This window comes from Protopterus annectens, chromosome 9.part0 (genome assembly GCF_019279795.1).
Source record: "Protopterus annectens isolate FY-2018-M chromosome 9.part0, PAN1.0, whole genome shotgun sequence".
NCBI classification, from domain to species: domain Eukaryota; kingdom Metazoa; phylum Chordata; order Ceratodontiformes; family Protopteridae; genus Protopterus; species Protopterus annectens.
The window spans coordinates 289,277,354-289,305,041 of NC_056743.1; the positions used below are offsets into that span (position 1 = coordinate 289,277,354).

At 41.6% G+C, this 27,688-nt stretch overlaps 1 protein-coding gene across 2 annotated transcripts in view; it reads left to right on the forward strand.

Moving 5' to 3' along the window:
- Nucleotides 1–27,688, forward strand: part of OTOG (otogelin) — a 2,079,396-nt gene that overhangs the window by 259,827 nt on the left and 1,791,881 nt on the right. For both annotated transcript variants that reach the window (XM_044082876.1, XM_044082877.1), the window contains exon 8: nucleotides 17,067–17,272. In XM_044082876.1, the coding sequence (XP_043938811.1) occupies nucleotides 17,067–17,272 (206 nt within the window). The remainder of the gene's footprint in view (nucleotides 1–17,066; nucleotides 17,273–27,688) is intronic.

The following is a 27,688-nucleotide window of genomic DNA, read 5'->3' on the forward strand; positions in this document are numbered from 1 at the left end:
CTGAGAGATAACATATTTTATTTATGGCCCAGCTATAAAGTAACTTAACCTCAACTATTAAGTTTTGCAGGTTAATCCTCTATGTTCCAGCAGGGTATGTTGTGGTTACATTATTGAAGCTCAGTACATAACATACAGTTCTGTATAAATCATATCAATATTCACAAATGATATAGAATTATTTACAAAATTCCAGACAGCTGGACTGGCAGCATGACATTAGTAATCACAGTTCAGTTGTTCAGTACTTGTTGGTTGTACATTTCACTGTATGGAGTACCTCATCTTGCCTTGTGCAAGTGAACATCTCAGCAGTACATCTTGCCTTGTGATATTAAGTGAGTTAACTAGGGACAGTTTCTCTTTAGGTTTATTAGGAAAAGTACCATGAGATTAGTATTATTACTTTTTCTGTTTGTGAGATTCTATCCAACTGTGTTATTTTATATTTCCTGTGATTGAAAACTCTGATGTTGTTGTAACTAAATATTAAGTATTTCCTGTTTTCTATTTTTATTATCCATTATTAAATATTTTTTATACTTTTTCATTGTGGCTGGTCTTTTAGTGAATATTTTTAATATCTTGAGAGTACCTGTGCTTATTTCAGTGTCACTGGGGCCACTCCAAAAAGCCTTACTGCTTCAGTCACACTCTACCATTTGTATCAGTATTTGACACAGTATAATTGGTTACCACTTATAGGTGCCTTAGAGTATTTGGCTGGTGTAATCTGGATAGAGGTCACCCATAGTGCACGCAAACACACACATTATATATATATATATATATATATATATATATATATATATATATATATATATATATATATTCCAGTGTGTGTGCCAGATACTTGGAATTGGGCCACAATGCTCCAAGATGGGTCTTGTTTGGGATCTGGAGAGACAGAGAGTCCAGTCCCAGTGGAGTGTGTTCCCTGTGTGCTCTTGGGGGAAATGTTGTTGAATGCAGAGAGCTGACATTTGAAATACTGTGTAAATCCATTCCTGTTCTTAGTGACCACCTCTCACCGATGTCGGTGGTGAAGATTGGGGCTCCATGATAGCTGGCTTGGGATAAAGAGCGGTGCATTACGTCACAATAGGAATGGGCAACCATTTTGTGAGTTGCATATGAACTGATATATTGTTCTTGTAAAATAATGCAGTAACTGAAAGATGCTACCAAGGCATCTTTAGTGGTGATTAAGTACATTTCAAAATATATTCTATAATCAAAAGAAATTGTAGCAAGTTTCTTCCCTGTGCAGCAAACTGAATTATTTCCTGTAGTACTTTACAGGCATTCTTACATAGAGGTGTAAAGGGTGCTACAAAGAAAGTTGAATGACATTTACATTTATCTTGTGAGCTCCTACAACCTGTAGGACCAGAAACAGTACATAATGAATGCTTCTCAAGAACAGCAACAGAAGGAAATTACACAAACACCGCTTTGCTCTGTACAGCAACTGCTGATGGTATAGTTTAACTTGACATAGCAGACTCCAGCTTTCAAAACACAAATCAGACTTTTTTTTAGTTATGAGTAAGGCAAGGTTTTTTTGTACACTGCACAAATCTTTTCAGAGTCCATCCTCTCCCTCTGCTACTAGAAATGAACCCAGTTGGATTTCAGTATGACAGTGTTTTATACAGAAAAATTCAAAGTCATAGTATGTTTGACCCTTTTGTTTTCTAGCAGACAGAATGTTTTATTTGCAAAATTGTATAGTAAATGCTTGAGTAATGCAGTAAAGATTTTATTTATTTATTGACATTTGTTAACTGGGTTAGTCCAGCTTTTGTCTTGTAGAATGTATTAACTCATCCCAAGATGGAATGAATGAATAGATTAGATCATATAAAAGATATTCCATTGCAGAATCTTCATGACTGATTGATTGTTATATATTACTTTTGCTGTTAGTTTCTAAAAGAGCATTGTTTCATGTCATACTGATAATAGAGGAAACTGGTCTGTTCCAAAGCATAGCCATTCAGGAAATTTACAAGCATAAAAATGGCAATATATATATATATATATATATATATATATATATATATATATATATATATACATACAGTTATAACAAAATCTGCATTATATGTTTCAATTATATATTTTTTTATTTTTAAAATCTTTACATTCTGCAGACAAAATAGCACTATAAATGCCAACCTACAGTCCTACATAGTTGACACTAATAGAAGCCATGATGCAGGACAGAGATTTACTTTCATAATAAAGCAAAATAGGCACACCCAAAAACACTACATGGACACCTATTCAAGCATTACACATATTAAGGCACAATAATAATATTTTACCAATGAATAGAACAAATTTTCTCAAGCAGTATCTTTCAAGCTAATGACTTATCAAAACATTTTTTCTTAAATTTGCCAGACATACTATTCAAGTAAAAAAAAATGTTCTCACTCTTATTCCAGGTGTAATTATTTGACCAGTATAATGAAAATGTATACAAAATAATTTCTATACTTAAAATATCAGTATTAGGAATATGCAGTAATATGTAGTTTTCAAAAATCCAAGTGATAATTCTCTCTCTCTCTCTCTCTCTCTATATATATATATATATATATATTTATACATGTATGTATATGTATTGTGTATATATATATATATATATATATATATATATATATATATATATTATATATATGTTGTAACTTGTTATGTTTTAAACAGCTTTCCATTTACAGAGATTTCCATTTACCCATTAGACATTCTGCATTTTTGCTATTCTTGTGTTGACAATGTCAGAGTCGACATTGTCGGCTTTTGAGAATACAATAGGTAACTATATATAGATATAAATATATATATATATATATATATATATATATATATATATATATATATATATATATAGATCCCCTACAGAAGACCAACCGCTTACAACCCTGACACCCACATCGCCGACACCAAAAGCCCGACACACGAAATACCGACAACAGTGCTACTGCAGAAAAAAGGAAAATAACATTTCCTTTTTTCTGCTAGCAGGGGGGCTCCACCCCCACACCCCCTGTAATTTTAATATACCAACTCCAAGATCGCACTACAGCGCAGGAATGGATATATGTCCTTCAAGAATGCAACTGCAGTCCTGACATATGGGTTGTCCTGCCTCAGGCAGCCCTTCGGTCGGCCGGATTCCAAAGTCCGGGTCTGGCGTCGGCCGATGCCGCCTACTCCCCGACATCAGAGCGGCTGGGGTATAAAGGCATCCGCCGACGCCATCTTCTTCAGTCTTTCTTGCCGCGAGGTGCCCGAAGCAGAAGCAGTTCGCAAGTGCCGGTCGGTCAGCTCCTGTGTTTTCAGTTACCGAAGTCATCAAAAAGCTAAGTACCCCATTGGGGAACATTTTTCTTGCCTCAGCCAATGTCAGAAAAAATTGAAAAGGTTAATAATTGTTTGTCTTGTGGTAAACAAATACCTCATAAGGACTTCCACTCTTACTGCCTTCCCTGCCTGGACCCAGACCACGACGTCTCGGCCTGTGCTGCCTGTGCTTGCTTTAATAAGCGCACACTCAGGCGCCGGGCAGAATTTGCCGAAGACTTTTTTGGCGAAAATTACGCTTATATCATGCCGTTGGAACAACCGACAGCACATATTTCCAAAAAACGTAAGGACCGGGACCGACATCCTCGTCCCGCGTCGTCCACCGATACCACTCTCAAGCCTACCGCGAGTGCATCGGCCTCTTCGGAGGTGGTAATTCAACCGCTCCAGGCCGACGCCACCGCTTTACCATGTACTTCGGTCCCGGAGGCTTTCCCGGTGCTGGTTGTGGACTTTCCTCCCGAAACCGAAGCTCTAGAATTACCCGACACCATTCCAGTGGATAAAGTTACTCCTGCACGTGGGGCAGCTAGGCCTCTGGTCTCCATGTCCATCAAGGCCTACACACATGCAAAGGCTGCCAGCCAGGCTAAGGCCCATCCTCCTAAAACTATTCTCCAGAGCCATTCTTCTGATAAACAGATCATGACCCTAGCTGCTGATCTAATCTCTCTAATCAGAGGTTCTCAGTCGCACCCAGACAGGGGTTCTCAGCCTCCTGCAGATAAAAGACCTAGGACAGAACAGCCAGATACCCTCTCTTCAGATGAAGCCTCTAGGGATTCTGAGCACTCAGATACCCAGGAAGAATCCTTCCAGGCCTACAAGGACTCTGATGCTGAGGAATCAATTCCTTCTGCCTCTCCTCCAGAGGATATTTCTTTCGGAGAAGTTCTCCACTCCATGAGAGAACATTTTCAGTGGCAGGGCCAGGAATTTTCTGACTCCGGGAAAAGGCTGCATACCTTCCTTAAGTTACCCCAGCACAGACCATTAGCTATTCCTCCAGTGTTGGCTGTCTTGGATGATGTATACTCAGACTCCAGTGCTTCCCCTGATTCTCTCCCTCCTGCTCCTGTCAAGCCAGACAGATATTACAGGGTTCCTGAAACTCACAAACATCTCTTTAAGGCCCACTCTGTGGATCTAGAAACTATTTCTCAGGGGCCCAAAGGGTGGCTACTTCCTCGGCCAAAACCCTTTGCCCGCAGACAGGAATCAAGGTCCCTGGAGAGATGGGGCAAAAAAGTTTATACCTCTTCCACCCTTGCCATGAGGTCACTTAACTGTCTTTTTCATATGTTTCAGTACCAGGATTACTTAATGGATGATTTGCAGAAAAAGCTAGCCTCTCCTGGGCCTATAGATAGAAAGGCATTGCAGGATTTGGTTCATAACACTCAGCAGGTTAGCAATCATTTTCTTCAGTGTGGTTATGATGCATTGGAAGCTTCATGTAGGTCAGCTATGACAGGGGCGTTATCGTGACATGCTTGGCTGAAAGAACAGCCACTGCCAGATCATGTTAAAGTAAAGCTCCTAGATGCACCTCTGGAAAAACAGAAGCTTTTTGGTATTACTGCACAGGATGTGTTGAAGTCTATTGAGGAAAAGGCTAAATCAGTACAGACAGTCAAGGATTTCCTCCAGGTTCAGCCACCTAGATTCAGCAGGAATTGGCCTTCAAAGAATTGGTCCTTTCCAGACACTGACAAGTTTCAAAGGGGAAAAAGCAGGTGTGCTCGAGGTAGAGGGCAATACCGAGGCTCTTACAGGGGCCGCCAATGGCAACCTCCAAATCAGAGAAGTGGCGCAGGGAGTTCAGCTGCACCACAGGGGCAATCACAATGACTTGACTTTCACCCCGCCCACCAAGGCTCAAAGAGAAGCACCTTTAGGCGGAAAATTATCCTTATTCTCAAAGAACTGGAACATTTTAACCAAGGACAAATGGATTCTGGACATAGTAGACCAAGGTTACAGGTTCCACTTCCATACCTTACCAACCAGACAAGGCATGCCAAACCTGCCACAAAATCAAAGGGCAGAGGCACTCATACAGGTTTCAAAGTTGTTACAAATAAAAGCAATAGAAAAGGTTCCTCCTCAGGAACAAGGCCAGGGATTCTATTCAAGACTGTTCCTTGTTCCAAGAAAAGAAAAGCAATGGAGACCTATACTGGATTTGTCCGCTCTAAACACTTTTCTCATTGTGCCAAAATTCAAAATGCTGACTTTACAGCAACTCCTTCCCATGCTGGGCAAGGGATCTTGGCTGGTTACTCTGGACCTCAAGGAGGCATACCTTCATGTCCCAATCAGACACAGTTGCAGAAGATACCTCAGATTTCTTGCAGGATCAGAGCATTATCAATTCTCAGCATTGCCGTTTGGCTTATCTACTGCGCCCAGAGTATTCACGAAATGCCTGGCATCAGTAGTTGCACATTGCAGACTCCAGGGAATTCAAATATACCCTTACCTGGACGACTGCCTTATACAAGCAGACAGCAAACTAACCTTGATAAGACACTTGGATTATGTAATTCAATTACTACAGGCTTTGGGATACACAGTCAACATCCAAAAATCAAGACTACTGCCATCCCAGCAGATTATTTTTCTAGGAGCCAAATTGAACACACAATCACAAATGGCTTTCCTCACAGAGGAGAAACAAGAACATTTACCAGATTACTTCAAAAGCCTAGCAAAGCTCACCCAGCTGACCACAAGGAAAATCCTGCAGGCCCTGGGGTTCATGGCATCTTGCATTCTTCTGGTACCTCTGGCAAGACTACACATGAGAAAGCTACAATGGTACCTAAAAAGCTTATGGTCTCAACACAGCCAAAATCTAGAAGACGTAATACCACTCATTCCATGCCTGCAAAGGGAATTTTTGTGGTGGGCTCAAGCAAGTCATTTAAACAAGGGCATGTCTTTCAACAAACCTCTAGCAAGTCAAACCATTACAACAGATGCCTCAGATCATGGATGGGGGGTGCACATGGAGGGCAGATGCATTCAAGGGCAATGGACTCCCAGGCAAATGCATCTACACATAAATCAGAAAGAGATGTTGGCAGTGATACATGCTATCGAGGCCTTCGGGAATTTCCTTCAACAAGGTCATCTGCTAATAAGGACAGACAACACCACTGTCATGTGGTATATAAACAAGCAGGGAGGCACTCACTCTTACCCCCTCTGCAGACTAACAATGACTCTTTGGGAAAAGTCCCTGAAGCTGAACATCCACTTGCAATCCCAGTTTGTTCCTGGCAAGGACAATGTTCTGGCGGACAGGCTGAGCAGAAATTTCTTGGATCCGCACGAATGGATGCTGCATCCATACATTTTCTCACAAATAACAAGTGCATGGGGAAAGCCAGACATAGATCTCTTTGCTTCTCACCTCAATCATCACCTGGAGAAGTTCTGTTCAAGGACGCACCATCCTCTAGCCTGGAGAACAGATGCCCTCTCCTTCAGCTGGAATTCCCTAACAATTTATGCATTCCCTCCTCTGCCATTACTGACCAAGGTGTTACTGAAGATCAAAGCAGAACAACCGAAAAGAATTTTGATAGCTCCAGACTGGCCAAGGCAGCACTGGTATCCATTGCTACTGAGCATAACTCACACCAAACCGTGGCCCTTGCCTCAATGGCCTCTGCTTCTAACACAGCACAATTACAGGACTGTTCATCAAAACCTGCAAACATTGCAGCTGACAGCTTGGAGGGTTCCATGATTTTCACCCATACCTCTCTTTCCGAACAAGTGCAAGAAATCTTGCTGGAAGCACGCAGACCTTCCACCAGAAAAACCTATTCGGCCAAGTGGAAGAGATTCATCATCTGGAATACCAACAAGGGTCAGGATGCATCAGTAATGAGCATACCACAGATATTAGAATACTTGGCAGAAATGTTTCATAGTGGCCTCTCATATTCTTCCATAAAAATTCACGCTTCAGCAATCTCAGCAAAATACAACTGTGACCCACCTGTGTTTTCACATCCCTTGCTAAGACAATTTCTAAGAGGGATAAAGAATATCAAACCTCCCAGAAAACCACCAGTACCTGCATGGGACCTCAATTTCGTCTTGGAAAAGTTAACTCTTCCTCCTTTTGAACCAGCAGCATCTTCAGAAATGCAATTTCTCTCCTGGAAAACTGATTTCCTTGTATTATACAGCACCATTTGTTAGAGTTTGTTTTAAATTTGTAGTTTTGAACATTTTACCAGTAAGCAATGAAACAAAACGTATGAAGCAATAATGACAAAACTACATTTCATTCATAAAAGGCCACCCAAACATCTGCCATTACAATCAAACCATATCAGTAAATATGCAGAATTTCCTCAGAATAAACTCAGTACACGGCAAGTAGCTTCCATGTACACAAGTCCCTTTAATTCCATTGAAAAACACTAAAAAATACCATCAAATAAAAGCTGAATGGTTGAGCGCTTTTGTCTATTAATTCAACATCTTCAGAATCTCTGCAGAAGTAAGTCATCTGAATAATTCCACATTAAAGAGAAGTGTAACTAATGAAAAGGTTGCTGCTGGCAAACAACTTTACATTTCAGTGTTTCATCAACAAATTTGGTGCCTGCTGCCCTTGAAGAATAAATTGCCTATGGTACATTTAAAAAATGGTAAGCTGGTAATATTTCACTAGGGAACAGCTGGTAAACTGACAATGGTTTCATAGTTACTAGGCATCTCATTCAAAGGAGGACACACAGGAGTGCAATACCCCATTCCCACGCAAATACCACCACAGTATCAGCAATCCATTGACATGGTTTGGGAGTAGAACCCACAACCTTCTGTACCAAAGGCAAATAGGCTACCTGTTGTACTACTAACACTGCGTTCAAATTCTGTAGCAGCATCACTGATGCCTGCCATTTGTTAAACAAAATAGGTGTACATTGAAGATAGACTTAGCATGATCAGCAGTAAAAGTCCCTTCCCTTGGAACTCACAATGCCTTGAAAATGCAGTGAAACTCAAATCCTTGAAAATACAAACTCATTTCCTTGAAAATGGAATGAAACTGACATTCCTTGAAAAGGTACCTGTGATGGTGCATAGGATTTAAGCTCTTTTCTTATGTAACCAATGTACAGGGTTTGAGCCTGAACAAATTAATTAAGTTATCTGGCAACCCTAACTAGGGCATTACACAGACACATGGCAAGTAGAAGCAGATGTTTTTCATGTTTCACTGTTGCAGTCATCACATTTGGGTTATCCCTGCCAGGGTAGCCCTCGGCCGGCACGAATACCAGGGACTTAGTATTTCTGCGTCAGTTGCTGTCGCTTGAGGACTGAAGTCAGGTCGTCAGTAGTATAAAGTAAGACAGCCAATGCCATTACATCAGTCTTTTTTGCCATGGAGCCTGAAGCAGAAGCAGTTCGCATGAGTGCCGGTTGGCTGCTACCTGAGTTTCATCTACCGAACTGAAGTTGAAGTCTTCTAAAGCTAAGTACCCCATTGGGGATCCTTTTTTCTTGCACTAACCGATGTCAGAAAAAGTTAATTGTCTCGTCCATGGAAAAAAATACCACACCGAGACTTCCACTCTTACTGCCTCACTTGTTAAGGCACAGACCATGACGTCCCTCAGTGTTGCTTATGTGCTTTGTTCAATGCCAGAACTGTCCATCATCGGGCCCTTATTGTAGCCAGATGTTTTCGCTTACAGTTCTCGAATTCCGATATGGCTTTGGTAAGCCATCTGACAGCAGATCTTCCAAAAAAAATGTAAAGATAAAGACAGAGACAGACCCAGGTCCAAACTACCGACGATGCTTCCTTTAAGCTAGTTGTCAGTTCTCTGGTCTTCAGTGAGGTGCCTTCGCAACCCCTGATGCCCACTTATGTTGATTTGCAGGCCACTACTGAGACCCTTTTGGAATCTGGTATGCCACAGAACTCTTCTTCGACTAAGAATCCTGCAGTCATCTCAACCTTGGATGGGTCCAAAGCCACTGAGCAAGCAACGGCTTCTGAGGAAGTCCTTCGTACTACCGAATCTCGACACAAACCAACGTCTTCTTTCGTGACTACCGTTCTTTCTAAAACTACCGAGTTTCTTAGGCCCAGGGTATGAACCACACCCAAGAAACCGACAACCCACTCTCAGGTGCCTGCTACCTTGCCTCAGTCTCATATGCTTAAAATGGTGGAAGACCTTATCTTGCTGATCAGAGGAAGCCAAGCTACCCCTCCACAAGGAAAATAGATCTGTCTCCTGTATTTCTGCCTGAACAAGAGTCAGATGAATCTGAAGCATCTGAATATGATCACTTGCAACCCCTCTCCACTTATGAGGATTCTGATGCAGAGGATTCCATTCCTCCAACCTCTCCCCCAGAAGATTTTTCCTTTGGAAACCCTGCATACATTAAGGGAGCATTTCCAATGGGAGAGTCAGGACTACCCTCAGTCTAAAAAGAGACTCAGGGAATTCCTGGATCTTCCACAACACAGACCTTTGGCCATCCTCCAGTCCTGGATGTTGTGGAGGATGTTTTCCTCGAATCCAGATTGACTCCTGATGCTCTTCTTCCTGCTCCCAGAAAACAAGACAGGTACTATAGAGTCCCTGACTCCCACAAATATCTTTTTAAAAATTCTACAGCTGACCCTAAGGTCATTTCTCAAGGGCCAAAATGAATTAAAGCAACCTCTACTAAGAATCCCACCCCCTCAGACAGGGATTCCCGAGCTTTGGACAGATAGGGTAAGAAAGTATGCACCTCAGCTACTCTTGCTATAAGGACACTAAATTGTCAGTTCCGTATGCTGAAATTTCAGCAACATACCTTGGAACTCCTTAAACAAAAAATGTCTTATTTTCCTGCTTGGGCAGAATCTAAAGATTTACAAGAGTTAATGCATTCTGCAAGTCAAGTAACTAAACACACCTTACACTGTGGTTTTGATGGCCTGGAAGCTTCTTGCAGGGCAGCAATCACTGGATCTGTCATTAGAAGGCATGCATGGCTTAAGGAACAGCCCCTGCCAGATCATGTCAAATCTAAATTGTTGGATGCCCCCTTGTACAAAGATCACTTATTTGGCACTAAGGCAGAAGAGGTCTTAAAAAAGATGGAAGAAAAAGCAAAGTCTATGCAAACAGTTAAGGATTTCTTGCAGGTCTAGCCCTCTAGGTTTAGCAGGCACTATCCCTCCAAACACTGGTCCTTTCCTGCTCCCAGTAAACTGGCCCAGCCTAGGCCCCATGGAAGCAGACCACCCCCCCAGACAGCAGCCCTAAGGAATTCAGAGATCTAAGCAGTGGACTACCTCCACTTCAAAGCCAGGGAGTTCTAAGCTACCCCCTTATGGTAAAAACTCACAATGACTCATCTCCTTCACCCCTCCCTCGGCCCACCTTCACTTACCCCTAGGAGGAAAACTCTCCTTTCAGTCAAGCACCTGGGCCACCATTACCAAGGACCACTGGGTTCTGAATATTGTGTCTCAGGGATACAAATTTTCCTACCACACCCTTCCAACCCCAGAAGGGTTCCCAGATCTACCCCCAAATCAGTGGGCAAAGGCTCAAAAGCAAATAATTTCCCTGCTTTCTATGAAGGCAGTAGAGCACGTTTCTGCAGAACAGGCCAAAGTTTCTACTCCAGACTTTTTCTGGTCCCCAGAAAAGGGGGAACCTGGCACCCTATCCTCAATCTATCCATTCTCAACACCTTCCTGGTGATACCAAAATTCAAAATGCTCACCCTCCAGCAGCTGCTACCCATGCTCTCCAAGGACACTTGGCTAGCCACCCTAGATCTAAAAGAGGTATACCTCCACATTCCTATTAGGGAATCATGCAGGAAATATCTCCACTTCAGGGCAGGATCTCAGCACTTTCAGTTCTCTGCACTTCCCTTTGGCTTATCTACTGCTCTCAGAGTTTTCAAAAAATGTCTGGCTCCAACCACTGCCTTTTGCAGACAAAGAAATATTCAGATTTACCCAAACTTAGATGACTGCCTTATACAGGAAAACAGCCAGGAGAAGCTGCTCAAGCACCTGGCCTTTGTAAAGACCCCACTAACCTCCCTAGGGTACACAATCAATGAAAAGAAATCCAAACAGGTGCCAACCGAAAGGATAATCTTCCTGTGAGGAAGTCTGGACACAGCTTCCCAGATGGCATACCTTACTCCAGAGAAATAGATTTTCCTAACAATCTACTTCTCTCAATTAGCCACCAGGCTCCAGCTAACTGCAAGGAAGATCCTGCAAGTTCTGGGATTCATAGCATCTTGCATACTACTCATTCCATATGCCAGACTGCATATGAGGAAACTTCAATGGTACCTTAAGATCCTTTGATGCTAATACTCTTAAGATCTGGAAAATCTTCTACCTATAATTCCTTGCCTCAGAAAAGATTTTCTTTGGTGGGCAACAGCATCCTCGCACAACAAGGGACTGCCTTTCTCCTCACCCCCCCGCCACCCAGACCCTCACCGCAGATGCATCAGACTACGCTTGGGGTGCACACCTGGATGGCAGATGCATGCAGGGCCAATGGAGCCCACAGCAAATCCCTCTGCACATCAGTCAAAAAGAGATGATGGCTATGCAGCACACTTTGGTAGCTTTCAAGCCCCTTCTCTCTCCAGGGGCTCTCCTGATCAAAACAGACACCACTGTGATGTGATACATAAACAAGCAGGAAGGGACTCACTCCTACCCTCTATGCAGGCTGGCCATGAGCTTTTGGCACACAGCCTCTGCCATGCAACTACAACTGTTACCACAATTCCTACCAGGCTCTCTCAACTCTGTGGCAGACCAATTAAGCAGAAATCTTCTGGACCCACATGAGCGGCAACTCAACAGAAGTACCTTCACCCTAATAACTCAGAAATGGGGAACCCTGAAGGTCGACCTCTTTGCCTCCCACACCAACCATCAGCTCAGCAAATTCTGCATTAGGGAGCATCACTGCATAGCTTGGAAAGTGTATGCCCTTTCCTTCCCCTGGGTCAATCTATTGGTCTGTGCTTTTCCTCCCTTACCTCTCATCCCCAGGGTACTGCTCAAGATAAGGGAGGAAAAAACAAGGACCATTCTTATAGCTCCAGACTGGCCCTGCCAGCACTGGTACCCTCTTGCTGTGCAGTCTGTCCTTGCTACCCCCCATGGCAATCTTCCTTAGATTCCAAACCTCCTGACCCAGAGGGAAGAGGAGTTTTTGTACCCCCAATTGCAGACACTCAATTTGGTAGCTTGGCTTATTCCCTAACCCCGAACAAATCTGTCAGCCTCAGCAAACAGGTTCTGGATGTTATCCATGAGGCCAGACATCCTAGCACCAGAAAGTCTTATACTGATAAATGGAAAAGGTTCTGCACCTGGATCCAGGCTAAGGAGCCAGTATGGCACAGCCCTCCCTCCCTTTCATCCTGCATTATTTAGCTAACTTACTACACAGTGGCCTCTTTTTCTCTTCTATAAAAATTCATGTCTCTGCTATTTCTGCTAATTTTCTCATTGAGCAGCCTCTTTTCTCACACCCTTTGATCAAACAGTTCCTAAGAGGGGCTACAACTTGAGGGCACCCAGAAGGGCACCAACACCAGCTTGGGAACTTAACTTTGTATTGGAAAAGCTCACCCTGCCCTCTTTCAAACCAGCTTCTTCTCCAGAGCTAAAATTTCTCTCCTGGAAGACAGCATTCCTTCTGGCCATCACTTCAGCCAGGAGGGTCTCTGAGCTGCAAGCACTCATGGCTGTGGAACCCTTCATCATCTTTCACGCAGACAGAGTATCCCTCAGAACTAATCCATCCTTCATGCCCAAGGTGGTGTCCAGTGTGGCTCTCAACTAATTCATTCATTTGCCCACCTTTTTTTCTAATCCCCAAAACAAGGGGGAAAGGATTATTCACTCTCTAGATGTGCACAGGCAGTTCAGATTCTATTTAGACAGGACTAAATCCTTCAGAAAGTCTGATAAATTGCTGGTTAGCTTTGCTACAGAGGTAGAAGGCAAAGCCATTTCCAAACAAACCATTTCCAAATGGATAGCACACTGCATCCATTTCTGCTACAAACAACATGGAAAGCCTCCCCCAAGGGGGTCAGGACACACTCCACCAGAGCAGCCTCCACCTCTGCAGCTTTCCTCAGAGGAATCCCCACAAGGTACATCCTGGAGGCTGCCACCTGGACATCTGTTCACACTTTTACCACGCATTACCACCTGCCTTCTTTTCCAAATCCAGGGCAGGGTTTGCCTCTGCAGTCTTGCAGGGCATCCTAGCCAGCCCCTAGTTTCCTTGATGGCCTCCACCCTTTTCTTCAGCTTTGGGAATCAACCCAAATGTGATGACTGCAACAGTGAAACATGAAGAACGTAGTACAGTTGTGTACACTTACCATAAATGTCGATGTTTGAGTGCATTCACTCTTACAGTCCTGGTTTCCTTCCCTCCATCCCCCTTTTCTTCTCTTTCTCCTTTTATTACCTTTCTAACTTGTTTTCCTTTCCTTTCAAGGGACATATTGGTATTTATTTTCCACTGGTGGGGTTCCTTCCACCAGACCCTGGCCTCCTACTTGGGGGCTCCTGATAGGTTAGGGCAAGAAAAACTGATGTAATGGCATCGTCTGCCTTACTTTATACTACTGACGACCTGAAGTCAGTCATTAAGTGACAGCAACCGATGCAGAAATACTAAGTCTCTGGTATTCGGGCTGGCCGAGGGCAACCCTGGCAGGAATAATCCAAATGTGATGACTGCAACAGTGAATACACTCAAACATCTACATTTATGGTAAGTGTACACAACTGTACTTTCTTCATACACCTACTGAAGGAATGGGCTTGCTTGCTAATTTCTCTCACAGGTGTTTGAAGTAGCAGGAAAGGGAATGTTAAGCATGAGTTTTTCGTACTAAAGAGGCATGCAGAGATGCAGAGTGTACCTTAAAGGGAACGTTCCATTGTTTAAGCATGTGTGTCAGTGGATACACAGTACACATATACAGAAGAAATATATATTTTGTAATTATTTTAATTAAAAATATGAAATGTTGTGGCATCCCCGGCCAGCAGGCCTTAGGCATCAGCCTAGGTCGCCTAGTGCCAGATCCCACTCTTCTACATGGGACTTATTATTTACTCTCTCTATTCTTTTTGTTCTCAAGCTGTTGTAAGTGCGTCATGCTGATGATTTTGGACATGACTATTATATTTACAAAATGATTTATCTAAGTCCCACTTGCAGTTATTTAAAGATGTTTTGTTGTATTACACACCTCCTTATCAAACAGTCAGATACAGCATTTTCAGAAATAAGTATATAAGTAAATAAATAAAAGTTAAATAACTGCCAGGTTTCTGACTGTTTAGAATCGACTTATGGCTGGTATTCAAAGATGAGTACTGTGTACTTACACAATACTAACACTCAGGACTTTTCTACATGGGGTGGCTCATAGTTCACAAGAGATGTGCATCACGTCTTTCTTTGAATCCTGCCAGTCTTTGCCTTGCAGTATTTGTCTATGAATTCCAGCTCACATTTATTCACTTTCTTCTCCACTTTGTAAATTTCAGTCATAACATTTAACTCTTAAATTAAATTCAAACCTTTGTAAAATAATTCAGTCACAAGTTTTGGAATTATTTTTATAACTTTGATACATGATCCACTAAACAGGATAATTCTAAGGTTCATACCCCTTGCTCGCAATTAAATCTTTGATGCTCTTAAATAGAACAGGATCTTATTTCCATTGTATTGGTTACCTGATATTATTTTAACAGTTTTTCTAATGTGACAGATTTATAACCTTTGAAACTCAGCATTTTCAATCCTCCCTTTCCCTAGTCTTAGTTTGCTGGATGCTGTCCTCAAAGGCCTGTCATCCCAAAGAAATCTATTATTCATCTGTCCAAGCTAATCGATTTAGCTGACTAGGCCTTTACAGCTGTTAAGTTAAATTTTACTTTATCTGTCTTTCAAAAGATCCTGATCAGTGTTTTAAATCCCTCACACAGATTTTCTGTTATGTTTTTAGTAACTTCCTATAAGTGCCCTTCTTGACAAAAAGGGAGAACACAAATGAATTCATTGCTATTCAATGGGCTTATTTGGCTAGGCTCTTAATGGTTTTAGTGACTGCCTGTCTGGTGTCGACTTGTTAACATAATATTGTACCAATATATTTGATTTAGTCCAATCAAATTTTCATTCTTCTGCTGCTTAGATGTTTTAAAACTGCAATAAAAGTAGACGTATTTAATTTAGTCTACTGTAACTGTGTATTTAGTTTTTAAGAGAAACAAGTAACGGCCTTGCAGAAACAGCTAAGTATAAAATATTACCATATGCAATGACAGTATGCAAGCATTCTCTATTTGAGATATTATTCCATTACTAGAAAGATGGATAAAGTGCCTGCAACTGAAGCTGCAAATAAAACATATATACAGGGACAAAGGAAATCACTGTCTACTCACCTGCAACATCTTTTGAGAGCCAGAAAAGACTCTGTTTACAAATCGTGTGGACATCTTAGGGTGTAATGCTTTGAATGAACTAATAACTGCTGGAAGTCACCACAAGAATTAACATCTTGAAATAGAAAAAATGTGTTAACACCACATCTTGGCTGTTTTCTGTTTGTAGTCTTCTATATCTATGCCATGTGTTAAGATATATTGGGTTTGCCCTACTGGTGCAAAACTCAACTGATAACAAATATGATTTTGAAGGCATTACCCTTTTATTCATTTAGCTAGTGCAGTCGTGACTATTTTGTGCTTAGGATTATCAACAAGATGGGTCCATTATTATCTAGCACCATGTTGCAAAAGGATAAATGCCAGACTATGGCACAGGCATCTCCAGTTCAGTAACACTTCTGGAGTCTGAGTCACTGTTAAAGGGAGGACGGATGTGTCTGGCCTGATTGGGAGGGTATTCACTTGGACACATCATATGCTTGACTCTAGTGAAGACTGGTGATGTGCAAGTAGCACTGTCAGACCATCAGGGAATTGGAAGCTGTTACTTACAGCTTGTCCCATTGCACATCTAACCCTTGACGTTACAAGTGCATGCAGACAAAGTTGAAGTTAATGCAAGGAAAAACACTCCTGAAGAGCAATATGCATGTACACTAGGTGGCTCAGTCATCTCACTGGCTTTGTGCATGGGTCAGAGTTAGTATGGTGAAGGAAAGGAGAGACTGCTAGACTTACTGGATGAGAAAATCACCAGAGGCAGTAGATGGTTAGCTGCAAGCAGACAAAAAAAGAGGAAAAAAGATGACTCCATAACTGTTATTACTTGGATCAGTGTCAGGCTTATGAATTAGGATGATTATGACTTGAGGTTTTTATTGTGCTCTTAAAACCAAGTACTCTGATTTGTTCATATAATTTCACACAGCCACAAAAAGGCTGTCTAGCATTGTACTATGGAAAAGTTGCATTACCTGATGACAGTGCAAGTTAAAAGTTTGGTTTGAATATATATCAATAATTTACATGGTAAATGTGAATTGTGTCTTGTATGGCACTTGACTGATTTGCTTAGAAGAATCTTATAATGTTGTGTTTGCAAGCAGAAGTTATTCCTGAGCATTAGTAACATTAATGTGAACATGGTTTTCTGTTCTGCTTCTAGTATTCAGCTCCCACAAGTTCACCGGAATGTACAGATTGAAAGACTAGCTGGTTATATCTTAGTTACGCATCATTATGCATTTACAATGGCATGGGATGGGAAATCTGGATTATATATCAAAATGAGTCCTGAATTTGTTGGCAAAACATGTGGTTTATGTGGAAACTTCAATGGTGACTTGCAAGATGACCTAATCACTAGTTATGGTGAGTAGACTAATGAACAACCATTAGAACCTGGCATTGTATATGAAGAAAAGTGTCACGTGCATTGGCTTGGAGTTACAAGTTGTATTTTGCATATGCTGTTTGAAGAGACCTTGCAAGTTAACAGGTCTAGCATCTGACAATAATAATGGAATATATGACACATAGATGACCTGCTGGTGGTTTGCTTAACTTCATACAAGTCAACAACTTGAATTTATGTTAAAGACCAGTCCAACGTGTATTCTGTGACAAAGATGCTTGTTAACTTTGCAGTTCATAATAGTTTTAGCAGTTTACAAATGCAGTATATTGTAAGAACAAAGCATACAATCTTTTCCAAATACTCAGAGGATTTTTTGCCATAATTTTCTAAGTGAATTTATCTAATAACTAATATTTTAAGGTAGTAAAAATTATCTTTGAACATACTAAATACTGAACTCTATTGAAAATGCTTATATGGTATTTATAGTATATTCCATTCTCTACTGAAGTCACATTAGATCTTATTCAGAAATTTGAAAATCATTTACTGTTTGTAAATTTGTATGTTATTTAAATTTCTCTGTATTGCATTTCATGCATATACCAGTACTGTGAATAGTCAATTATCAAAGGAATCTAACAATATATATATAATACTCCTAATACAATCATATTACATCTGGATTGTGACATTCTTTTCATTTTTTATATCTGGCGACGGACTTATGAATTACTAATTTTGTCAAGCAAAAATGAGTAAATTGTATGTAAGTAAATTAAATACACATGACTAATTTTAGACATATTTTTCATTGAGAGCAGTAATTAAACTCTTCTATTCTGTAATTGCCTGAACTTTGTGGAATATTCTCTACACAGTTAGGGGCTATTTCTCTCCTATGAAAATTCTCATTCATAAAACAGTGGACAGCATTATGCTTTAAAACTTCATCAGATAATCTAAATCTAACTATTTCCTTAAAAAGGTAAAATAAACAAATTTATACATAAATAACATGCATTGCCAGGACTCATTACTGATGCAAATCTATCTTTCTAACCATGTGGCTGCTCTACAATGGCTGTGTCATGAAACCAGTTAATAATTTAATTGTATGTCATAACAGCCAGATCTGATGCTGTGTCATTATTCATCACAGATGGGTCTTGGATCTGACCTCGGATCCAAGCCGGCAACTGATGGACAGATCCAGAGATCAAGCTCCTCCCCTTCCTACAGTCCCCTGCTGACCTGCAACCCCCAGATCTTGTTTGCCGCGAAAATGCTAAGAACGTAATTCCAGTAGCTCAAGCCTTCTTTTGCAGATAAGGGTTTGTTTTCTTTTGGGGTTTTTTTGTATCCTTCTGTGTCCTATAGTTTTGTCTTGAATCTTTTTCAGTTTTTAGTGTCATCAGCTGTAGATAACCATGGTGGTGCAGCGGTAGCGGCCTCACAGCAAGAGGTTATCCCGTTCGATTCTAGGCTGGAGTGCGGGGAGTGCCTTCTGTGTGGAGTCTGCATGTCCTCCCTGCGGTTGGGTGGGCATTTGAAAGACATGCGTAAATGGGCGTGCCATCATTGAAGGTTGAACATTGAGCTGGTACCTCAGCGTTCGTCAAAATCTACTGCCAATCATTAGCAGACCGGAGTTCCGCTGTGGTGACCCCTAACCGGGAAAAGCCAAAAGACAACAACAGTGTCATCAGCTGTAGGTTTCCTCCCCTCCCTGTACTTTATTTAGTGTGTCTGTTTGGTTCCTGTCCTTTCTGCATTGGGCCCTTCCCCACCCTTATAGCTAGTTATTTAGTTAAAAAAAAAAGTAGTAGTTAGGTGTTGCTCTATTTAGTATTTCCTGCAGTTTAGTTTTAAGGTGTTAGCTTTTTGCTGTTTACTTTATCAGTAGGGTTGTGTGCTTGTGTGTGTACTGCCTCTTTGTCTGCACATGTGTGCCTTTGACAGAATGTCTGTTAAGCCTTCTGGCTTTAAAATATGCTCCTCGTGCAGTCAAAAGATGCCTCATTCTGACTTGCATGAAGAGTGTGTTTATTGTTTAGGAGGGGCCATCTTGAGACTGAATGCTACATCTGTGCCGGATTCAATCCAAGGGCTCTCATGGAATGCAGAAAGAAATTGCTGTTGAAGGGGTTAGCTAAATGTGGTCCCCTGGGTTCAGGTCTCCCTCCTCAGCTTCCCGGATCCCAAGAAGAGGCCCTTACCTCCTCCTAAGGGATCTCCTGATCTGAGCCCAGCCTCTACGGCCTTGGATCTGGGCTCTTCTGCTCTGAGAGCCTCTGCTCAACCTATCAGATCCAAGGCCTCAACGCCTTAAAGGTCTTCATATCCATCTCGGCGCAAGCCTTTCCAGGATACAACTCATTTGTCACATCCATCTAGCACACTGGCTAAAGCATTGGATACTCTCAGGACTTTGGATCTGATTGTTGTCTTGGATCTGATAGTCATTGATAGCTCTCCCTCCAGATCTGTGTCATTGGATCTGATGTGCCGGAGTCAGTCCCGCTCTAGGGATCATAGGACATTATCTAGATCTCCAGATAATTCGGGGCATTCCTCCATATTGTCCATGTCTTCCAGAAGTTTAATACCCACAGATATGGACAGGATGGTGGAGTTTCCTCAAGGCCCAGATCGAGCTGGTCTTGTTACCATCCCCAGATCACTTGCCTAGGGGGTCCTTCTCCATCCATGGGGCTTCACTCTCCTCTTCAGACCCATTCAGGTTTGGAATGCCAGACCCAGAGCATCTCCTCTGAGAGCCCGATGGTGTCTGGTATCCCTCCCTTCCCGACACTGTCAGTGTCCCTGGTGGGATCTGTTCCATTGCCCTTGGAACAGGCTGTTCCTCAGTCCATTGAGGTCAGCACTGGTTCTTGGGTGTGGAGTCGGGCTTGATTTTTTGGATTGTTCCCTTCCCTTGAGGGCTTTGGTGCTGGACAGCTCGGGGCTGGTATCATCTGGGGGCCTTTGTATTGTGTTGGGGTCTCTACTTTCCTCCTGGGTGACTGCAGTTATGGGAGAGGAGAGGGGAGCTTTGTCCAGCCTGTTAGCCTCCTGGATGGTAGAGAGGACCTTTTCCAGCTTGGCTGTTAACTCTCCTTCATCTGTAGGTCCTCCCCAGCCCCTCTTGGTTTTGGGTGGCAAGGCCTCATCATTCTTTCATGGTCAGCCCTCCTGCGAGTGCCTTCAGATGAGCACTACCCCACTTGGGGTCCCGGTCTCTTGTGATTCCTCCCCAGAGCTCACCGTGGAGGAACCTCCTCAGAAGAAAATGTATAAGAGGAGGCACCTGGACTCCTTTATGGAGACCCTGAAAGAGTACATGGATTTTGAGGAGGGGTATGGTTCCCCCAGGCTTCCACATGAGGAAGTGTCTTTTGGAGACATCCTCGAAATTCTCAAGCAAAAAGGTGGTTTGTCTTCCCCCACCCAGTCTTTGGAGGCATCCGTGTTCCTAAAGGCTTTTGGGATGGGCCCCATCTTCTACTTGGGTATCCCTTCCTGCTGACAAGCTTGTGGATCTCATCACCAGCAGGGCATGGAAGGAGCCAGATACAGTGGAACCAGTACCCAAAAAGGCAGACAGGTTTCTCAGTTCCACCAAAGATAGGGCCTTTTGGAGTAAGGACATCCCCATTGATGCCATAGTGATGGCTGCTGCTACTAAGAAGGAGCTGGTGGAGCAGAACTTGAATATTCAATACTCAGTCTATTCAGCTACTAGTTTTCTTTCCCATTTATTCTAATAAGGGGGAATATACTTTGCATTTCTTAGATGCCCATAGGCTTTTTGTGGCCTTTTCTCAGGCCAGAGCAGGCCTGGTGGTTTCTAAGATTACTACCAGATGGATTGCTAGTTGTATTTCCTACATTTATGATAGCAGGGATATGCCGCTTTCCAGAACAGTTAAGGCCCACTCTATTGGGTCTGTGGCTACATCTTCGGCCTTCCTAGCTAAGATTTCCTTGGATGAGATTTGTACTGCTGCTACTTGGGCTAGCCTTCACATTTTTGTGTCTCATTATAAGTTGGATCTGCTGTCTAGAAACAGGGCTTCCTTTGGTTCCCCTGTGCCCCATAATATCCTTCCCTGAGGCTACACAGGGTTCATAGTAGCTGGGGACTCTGACCCATCTGTGATGAATAATGACACGGATAGCATCAGATAAAGAGTTATATACTTACCATAACTTGGAATCTGTGTTATCCAATGTCATTATTCATCATGCTACCACCCTCCTTCCCCCTTCCTTCTGGGGACCTAGGAGTGTTGGAGGAATGTTTTCCTTAGGAGATTGTACGTCTCCAGGACAGGCAGTGCTGTCCTTTTTTTCTGTCTAGCAAACTCGATCTGAGGGTTGCAGGTCAGTAGGGGATTATGGGAAGGGAGGAGCTTGAGATCTGTATCTGTCCATCAGTTGTCAGATCCAAGACCCATCTGTGATGAATAATGACACTGGACTGCACAGATTCCAAGTTATGGTAAGTACATAACTCTTTTTAATAGTTTGTCTCTGTGTTATAAACTGTATCTGGCACTGAAACATGCTGGGACAACATTTAAAGCCAAAGTAAACCATTTTTTTTCCATATTATGTCATCAAAGTACTCTACAAATAGCAAAGAAGTGTTGAGGGCTACTACTTTGTACTTATGAGTCTAGCTGAGTAAACTTATTACTTAAGCTTCACTCTAGATGTAATTTGAATTACTTTGCAACCACTTCAACCTATAATTATGCAATTAAATTCCAGGATTTATCTGTTTTCCTTGTAATACACATTGACTAGAAACAAGGTGAACATAGCCAGTGAAACTACTTCCAAAAGAAAAGTCAATCAACTGCCTAATGCTAGTGAACCAGGAAGTAAAAGTGAACTTGGCTGAGCTTAATGCTTCTTTTATGTGGAACATGCTTTAGCAAATTGTAGAGATGGAGCATTGTAAGGCAGTTATTAACACTATGCCTGGCAAAACTTTGCCTGCATGATAACACAAGCTGTTTGGTTGGTAACACTGATGAGTAGAAGCCTATTCATTATAAGGATGAAAAAATGCATCTTATCTGTGTGGAAATATGAGAATAATATGAGAAAAGGAAAGCAGCTGCCATACCAGTTATGACAGTCATCTATTTAATAAAGTATAATTGCTGATGTGTATGTTGTTGCAGTTAAAAATTTAAATTTACACTGCATCCCCTGTTTTACTTGGACTCAGTCACTACAAGTCAAAAAAAAAAAGAGAGAAAAAAATCATTATTTTGGTTTATGCACTACCTTTCAGTAAGAAGTCCTTACTTGTTAAATGCGAAAGTGAAAACAGAGATAACTATTTCACTATTCCTGCATATTGAAATCTTCATCTAAATATGTTAATACCTGCATTTGCTATATAGACAAAAGGTACTAGTTTACCACAGAGGATTAAAACCATGAAATGCTAATCCATCTCTATTTGCTAGTCACTTAATTACATAACACGTCTGGGTCTCCTGTGTAAATAGGCCTCAGTCACAATGAACAATCCAGTTCATCACCATTATCATTGACCCAATTTATACCATTCTTACATGTGGTTGGGATATTGTGTCAACTGTTGCTACTGCTGTTGGGATGTTGTGTCAACTGTTGCTACTGCTGTCTTTAAACAGCCGCACTCATACCTTCTTTAATAGTCGTATACGACTGTCTCAGGTGTTCTTTCATGCAGTCCACCCATCTCTTGGCTGAATGTCCTCATCTCCTCTTCTCTTCTCCCTGTCTCTCCCAAATCTGCTTTACCAAATTTTCTAATTTTACTAACATTATTATTCACAAAAAGTCCATAGAGCTTATTTAATTCTTGGTGTTTCGGGAAAAGTACACAGTGGTATAAAAATTGTGTGCAGTTCACAATGAGTGCATTAGCAGCACTCACTAACATGAATCTTCATAATATCAGACTGAAGTGAAAGGGTCTATATTATTTGAACAAAAGTTCAAAATATTGATCGCCGTAAACATGAAAACACTAGAGATCGAATCCTGTGTTGTGGGGGGCTGCGCCCTCCTCACCCTCAGCTAATTATATATACCAACTCTGAGATCGCACTACAATGAGGAAAGTGCAAATTTCCCGATCATCACTGTACCATGATCTCACAAAACACACATCGATGTCTGGCATTTTCACTGTTTACAGCGATCGATATTTTGAACTTTCATTCAAATAATATAGACCCAAGTGAAATACTCCTCTCCAGTGACTACTATGCTGGACCCTGCATGCTACATACTCATCACATCAGAGGACACTGAGTAGATTTACTTAAACTTTTACTCTATAAGTAAAGTGTCTGAACTATTCTGAAATCAATTATTACAATTTAAAATACAGTCAGTTATTTTCTATGATGGGGGAATAGTACATAACTTAGAAGTCTAGCCATTCTCTACTCTCCATGGATGTTATTGCATTTTCTTTGTAGCACTATATCTTCCTTTTTAGGCTTTCTAGATTTAGTACAGCAAAAAGGGTTGTACAAACCTGTCTTTTCCGAGCACAATTAACAACATACAGCATACATAACTCCCTGCACAGATATGTTCATAGGTTCATAGATTTATAGGTGTTTACTAGGCTAATGACCACTAGAGTCTTTTTAAGCTTAGTCATGCAGCCCAAAATCTTTGACAATTTGTTACCCTTGATAAGTATAAGCAGGGGCTTGGGAGATGAACCATTTACAGGTTGCCTGTGTCCATTAGAGACATGGGTACCAAACCAGGGATGAATTTCTTTTTCCCCATCCAGTTGTCCAAGTTACACCTAAATTAGGTTAGGTAGGAACTGTGCTTCACATGAATGAGTAGCTTGTTCTAGAGATGGGTTAGTCTTTGGGATACATATTTGTCTCTCCAGCAGGTCCTATTTACATCACAGGTAAGGTTTAAGTCTTTAGAATGGGTAATTCTGGTACTGTTTGTTTTGTGGATATGCAAGAGGTCCATCAGAGTGGGGTCTGACAATGCCCTGTATGCCAGGCATAGATCTCCCTCAAAAGCCTGTATGAGGCAGAATACAAGAATAAGGCCTTGAAGTGGTCTGCATAGGAAATTTTACTTATGCCCTGTATTCTTTTAGTGAGGAACCTCTGTGGACGTTCAAGTTGTTTGCTATGCCTGGTTAGGTACATACCAAAGGGGGCATTGCACTCAGTGATAGGTCTGATGAATGCCGAATACAGTGGAACAATGACTTCCTTGGACCTAGGTGCCATACATTTGTTTATAGGTTGTGCAACATAAAATGATTTCCTCACTACTATAGACACGTGATGGTCAAAGGCTAGATTACTGTTCATATGTGTCCCTATGTTCCTGACTACTTGGTCACTTCTAAGAGGTGTGTTGTCAGTATGATAATTTTCCAGGGATGGATGACTTCCCAAAGGATACTATTATGCATTTCTTGGCATTAAGTTTTAGTCCATGGCTCTGACACCAATTGTTTGCATCGGCCCTTGCTGGAGAACATTTGTGCCAGTGTGGGATTCAATGACAGCTCCTAATTTGCAATCATTTGCAAATTTAGTCAGCCAGTGACCACTGACGTTGGCTCTGACTTTAGAGAAGTAAATGACAAAGAGGAGTGGTCAAAGGACAGATCCCTGATGGACTACACTTGTGACTGGCCTCTTTGTAAAGGTGGACTCCTCAATTCTAACTTCCTGGGTCCTGCCTGAGTGCCAGTTGGCCATCCAGTGGGAGACATACAGGTTTGTACCTAACCTCTTGAGTTTGTCAACAATGCCCATTTGGGGTATTGTGCCAAATGCCTTGGCCAGGTCAAGGTGGGCAATGTGAACCATTTTGCCTTCATCCGTTGCTTTGGTGACCTTCTCAAAGAAGTCCACCAGGTTGAGTAGGCATGACATGGCCTTGACAAAACCAAACTGGGTTGGATCCAGTGTGTGGAGGTTTACTATATGACTATTGATTGTTTCCATGATAATTCTTTTCATGGCTTTACATACAGGACTAGTAGTGAGACTTATGGGTCTGTAATTTCCAGAGTATGTAGGTGACCCACCTTTGTGCAGAGGGATGACTGTTGTTGTTCTCCATTCTTGAGGCACAAAGCTTGTTTGGAGGCTACAGTTAAATAGCAATTCCCGAGGGCCTGATAGATTATGTTTCATGCTGTTTAGAAGGCATCCATGGATGTTGTTTGAGCCCAGTGATACAGTGTTCTTAGCCTTAGAGAGAGCATTAAGGACCTGTTCCCTAGTGATAGCAGAGGGAGTTCTATTTGATGGTATTTCCTGAGGGAAGTTTGAGGGGTGAGCAGGCTAAAGTTGGAGCTGAATTTATCGGCCAGGAGGTTTGTTATATCTTCTGGCTCAGTATAGGTGGCTCCATTTGCAATGAGCTCAGCACACAATTGTGTATTGTCTTTGAGGTTTTGGCATAGGTAAAGAATGCCTTGTGGTTGTCCTTGGCCTGGGAGACCAAATTTAACTCAAATTTGGCTTTGGTAGACTTTATCTGCCCTCTGAGTTGTTTGTTTAGTTCTTTATTTGTCCTCTGAATTGTTTGTTTAGTTTGATGACAGTGCTTTTATCCTGCTGAGAGCTGCATTTCCTAATTTCTGCCGTTATTTTCTTCCTCCTGTTATACAGCCTATTGATTTTGTGATTCCACCAGGGTGGCTTATTTTTTGAGTTAATTCTTTACTTCTTCCTGTTGGGTACAGCTGCATCTGTGCAGCTATTAACATGCTTGTACTGGGTTTCTGTGAACAGTTCTGCATTGGCAGCAGTGTTCTCAGGGTTTATGGGGGCTTGATATTTCATTATTTCAACTATTTGGATTATGTATTTTTTGTCTGGGTCAGTCTGAAATTGGACTTGTAAAGCATTCTACTTGGGTGATAACATTTGGATATATATAATATCTATATTTCATTGTGGTCTACCACCATTTTGGATCAAACTAAACCTGCATTATTTTTTATCTTGAGGGAATCTATGGTATGGGGCACTTACTGAAGCAAATACGGGACATTGGTAACTGTTTTCTCATTACCTTCTGGATTTGGGTATTTACCATTTTTATATAACTACTTTCCTGGTTGTGCACTTCACTTGGTTGTGTTTCATTGTGGTGTTTGATACCAGTGTATTAATGCCAGAGGTGGCTATTCATCATGTATGGTGGTTACATGGTGGTTTTTATTTGTTAGTTTACTGAATGTATGAGCAGGAAGTACAGTTTAGCTAAAATTTTTTGAACAAATTACTTTACAACTAGGAGAAGCCGTGGTGGTGCAGCGGTAGCATTGTCACCTCAGAGCAAGAGGTTCTTCCATTCGATTTTTGGCTGGAGTGCCTTCTGTGTGGAGTCTGCATGTCCTCCCCGCGGTCGAGTGGCATTTAAAAGACATGTGTGAATGGGTGTGCCTTCGTTGAAGGTTGGGCGTCGGGCTGGCTCCTCAGCACCGTAAAAATCTACTGCCAATCATTAGCGGACCGGACTACTGCTGTGGCGACCCCTAACCGGGAAAAGCCAAAAGAAGAACAAGAACTTTACAACTATGAGCTAAACTACCAAGTATTGCCTTTATAATCACATTTTTCCCTTTCTGGGTGTAGCAGTCTACTAATGGACTTGTGAGGACATTGTGGAGTTTATCGGATATTGTGGATCATTATCACTACAACCATTTTGAACTGTGAACATACTTCTTAATATGCAGGACTGTGTTGGGAGCTAACTTCACACTTAAAGCATTGTACTTTGTATGGCAATACTGTTAGCTATATGTTATGCATACTAATTGCATTCCAACTTGATTTATGGCCATCTTTGATAATTTAAATTGATGTATTCTATGTTCATAGGGTAGCTTCTAGTCAGTGATCTCAACCATTCATATGATTTTGGAAATCAAGCCAATATTGTTGGGATAATGAATGTTTAATGGGGACTACAACTGAGTTTTGCTTATCTATAATGTATATTGCTCAAGAGGACCTATTTTTTCACAGGTTTTAATTTCATGGGGGATGCCTGTTTTTATTGCTTCCATTTGACATTCTAATATAATGGCATTGTACTATTTGGGATTATTCTTTCCAACCAGGAACAACAACAGCTTAATATCCAATTTTTGCTTTTAGTGGAAATTGGTGGTTTTTGGGGGCTTCATGCTGATTCTACTAATTCTGGGGATATAATCCTAATCTATGCTACACTGTTAGGTTTTTTGATATTTTTTGCTACATACTTTTTTAATAGAGGTGCTCTTTTGTGAATTTTGGCTTATTATTTGATCTATCACCAACCTGAGTTGCCAACAACATTGTGACCACAGGCAGTGCGTTGGATTGATTAATGATTTGGATTAATTGCTCCTTTTGTTGTTT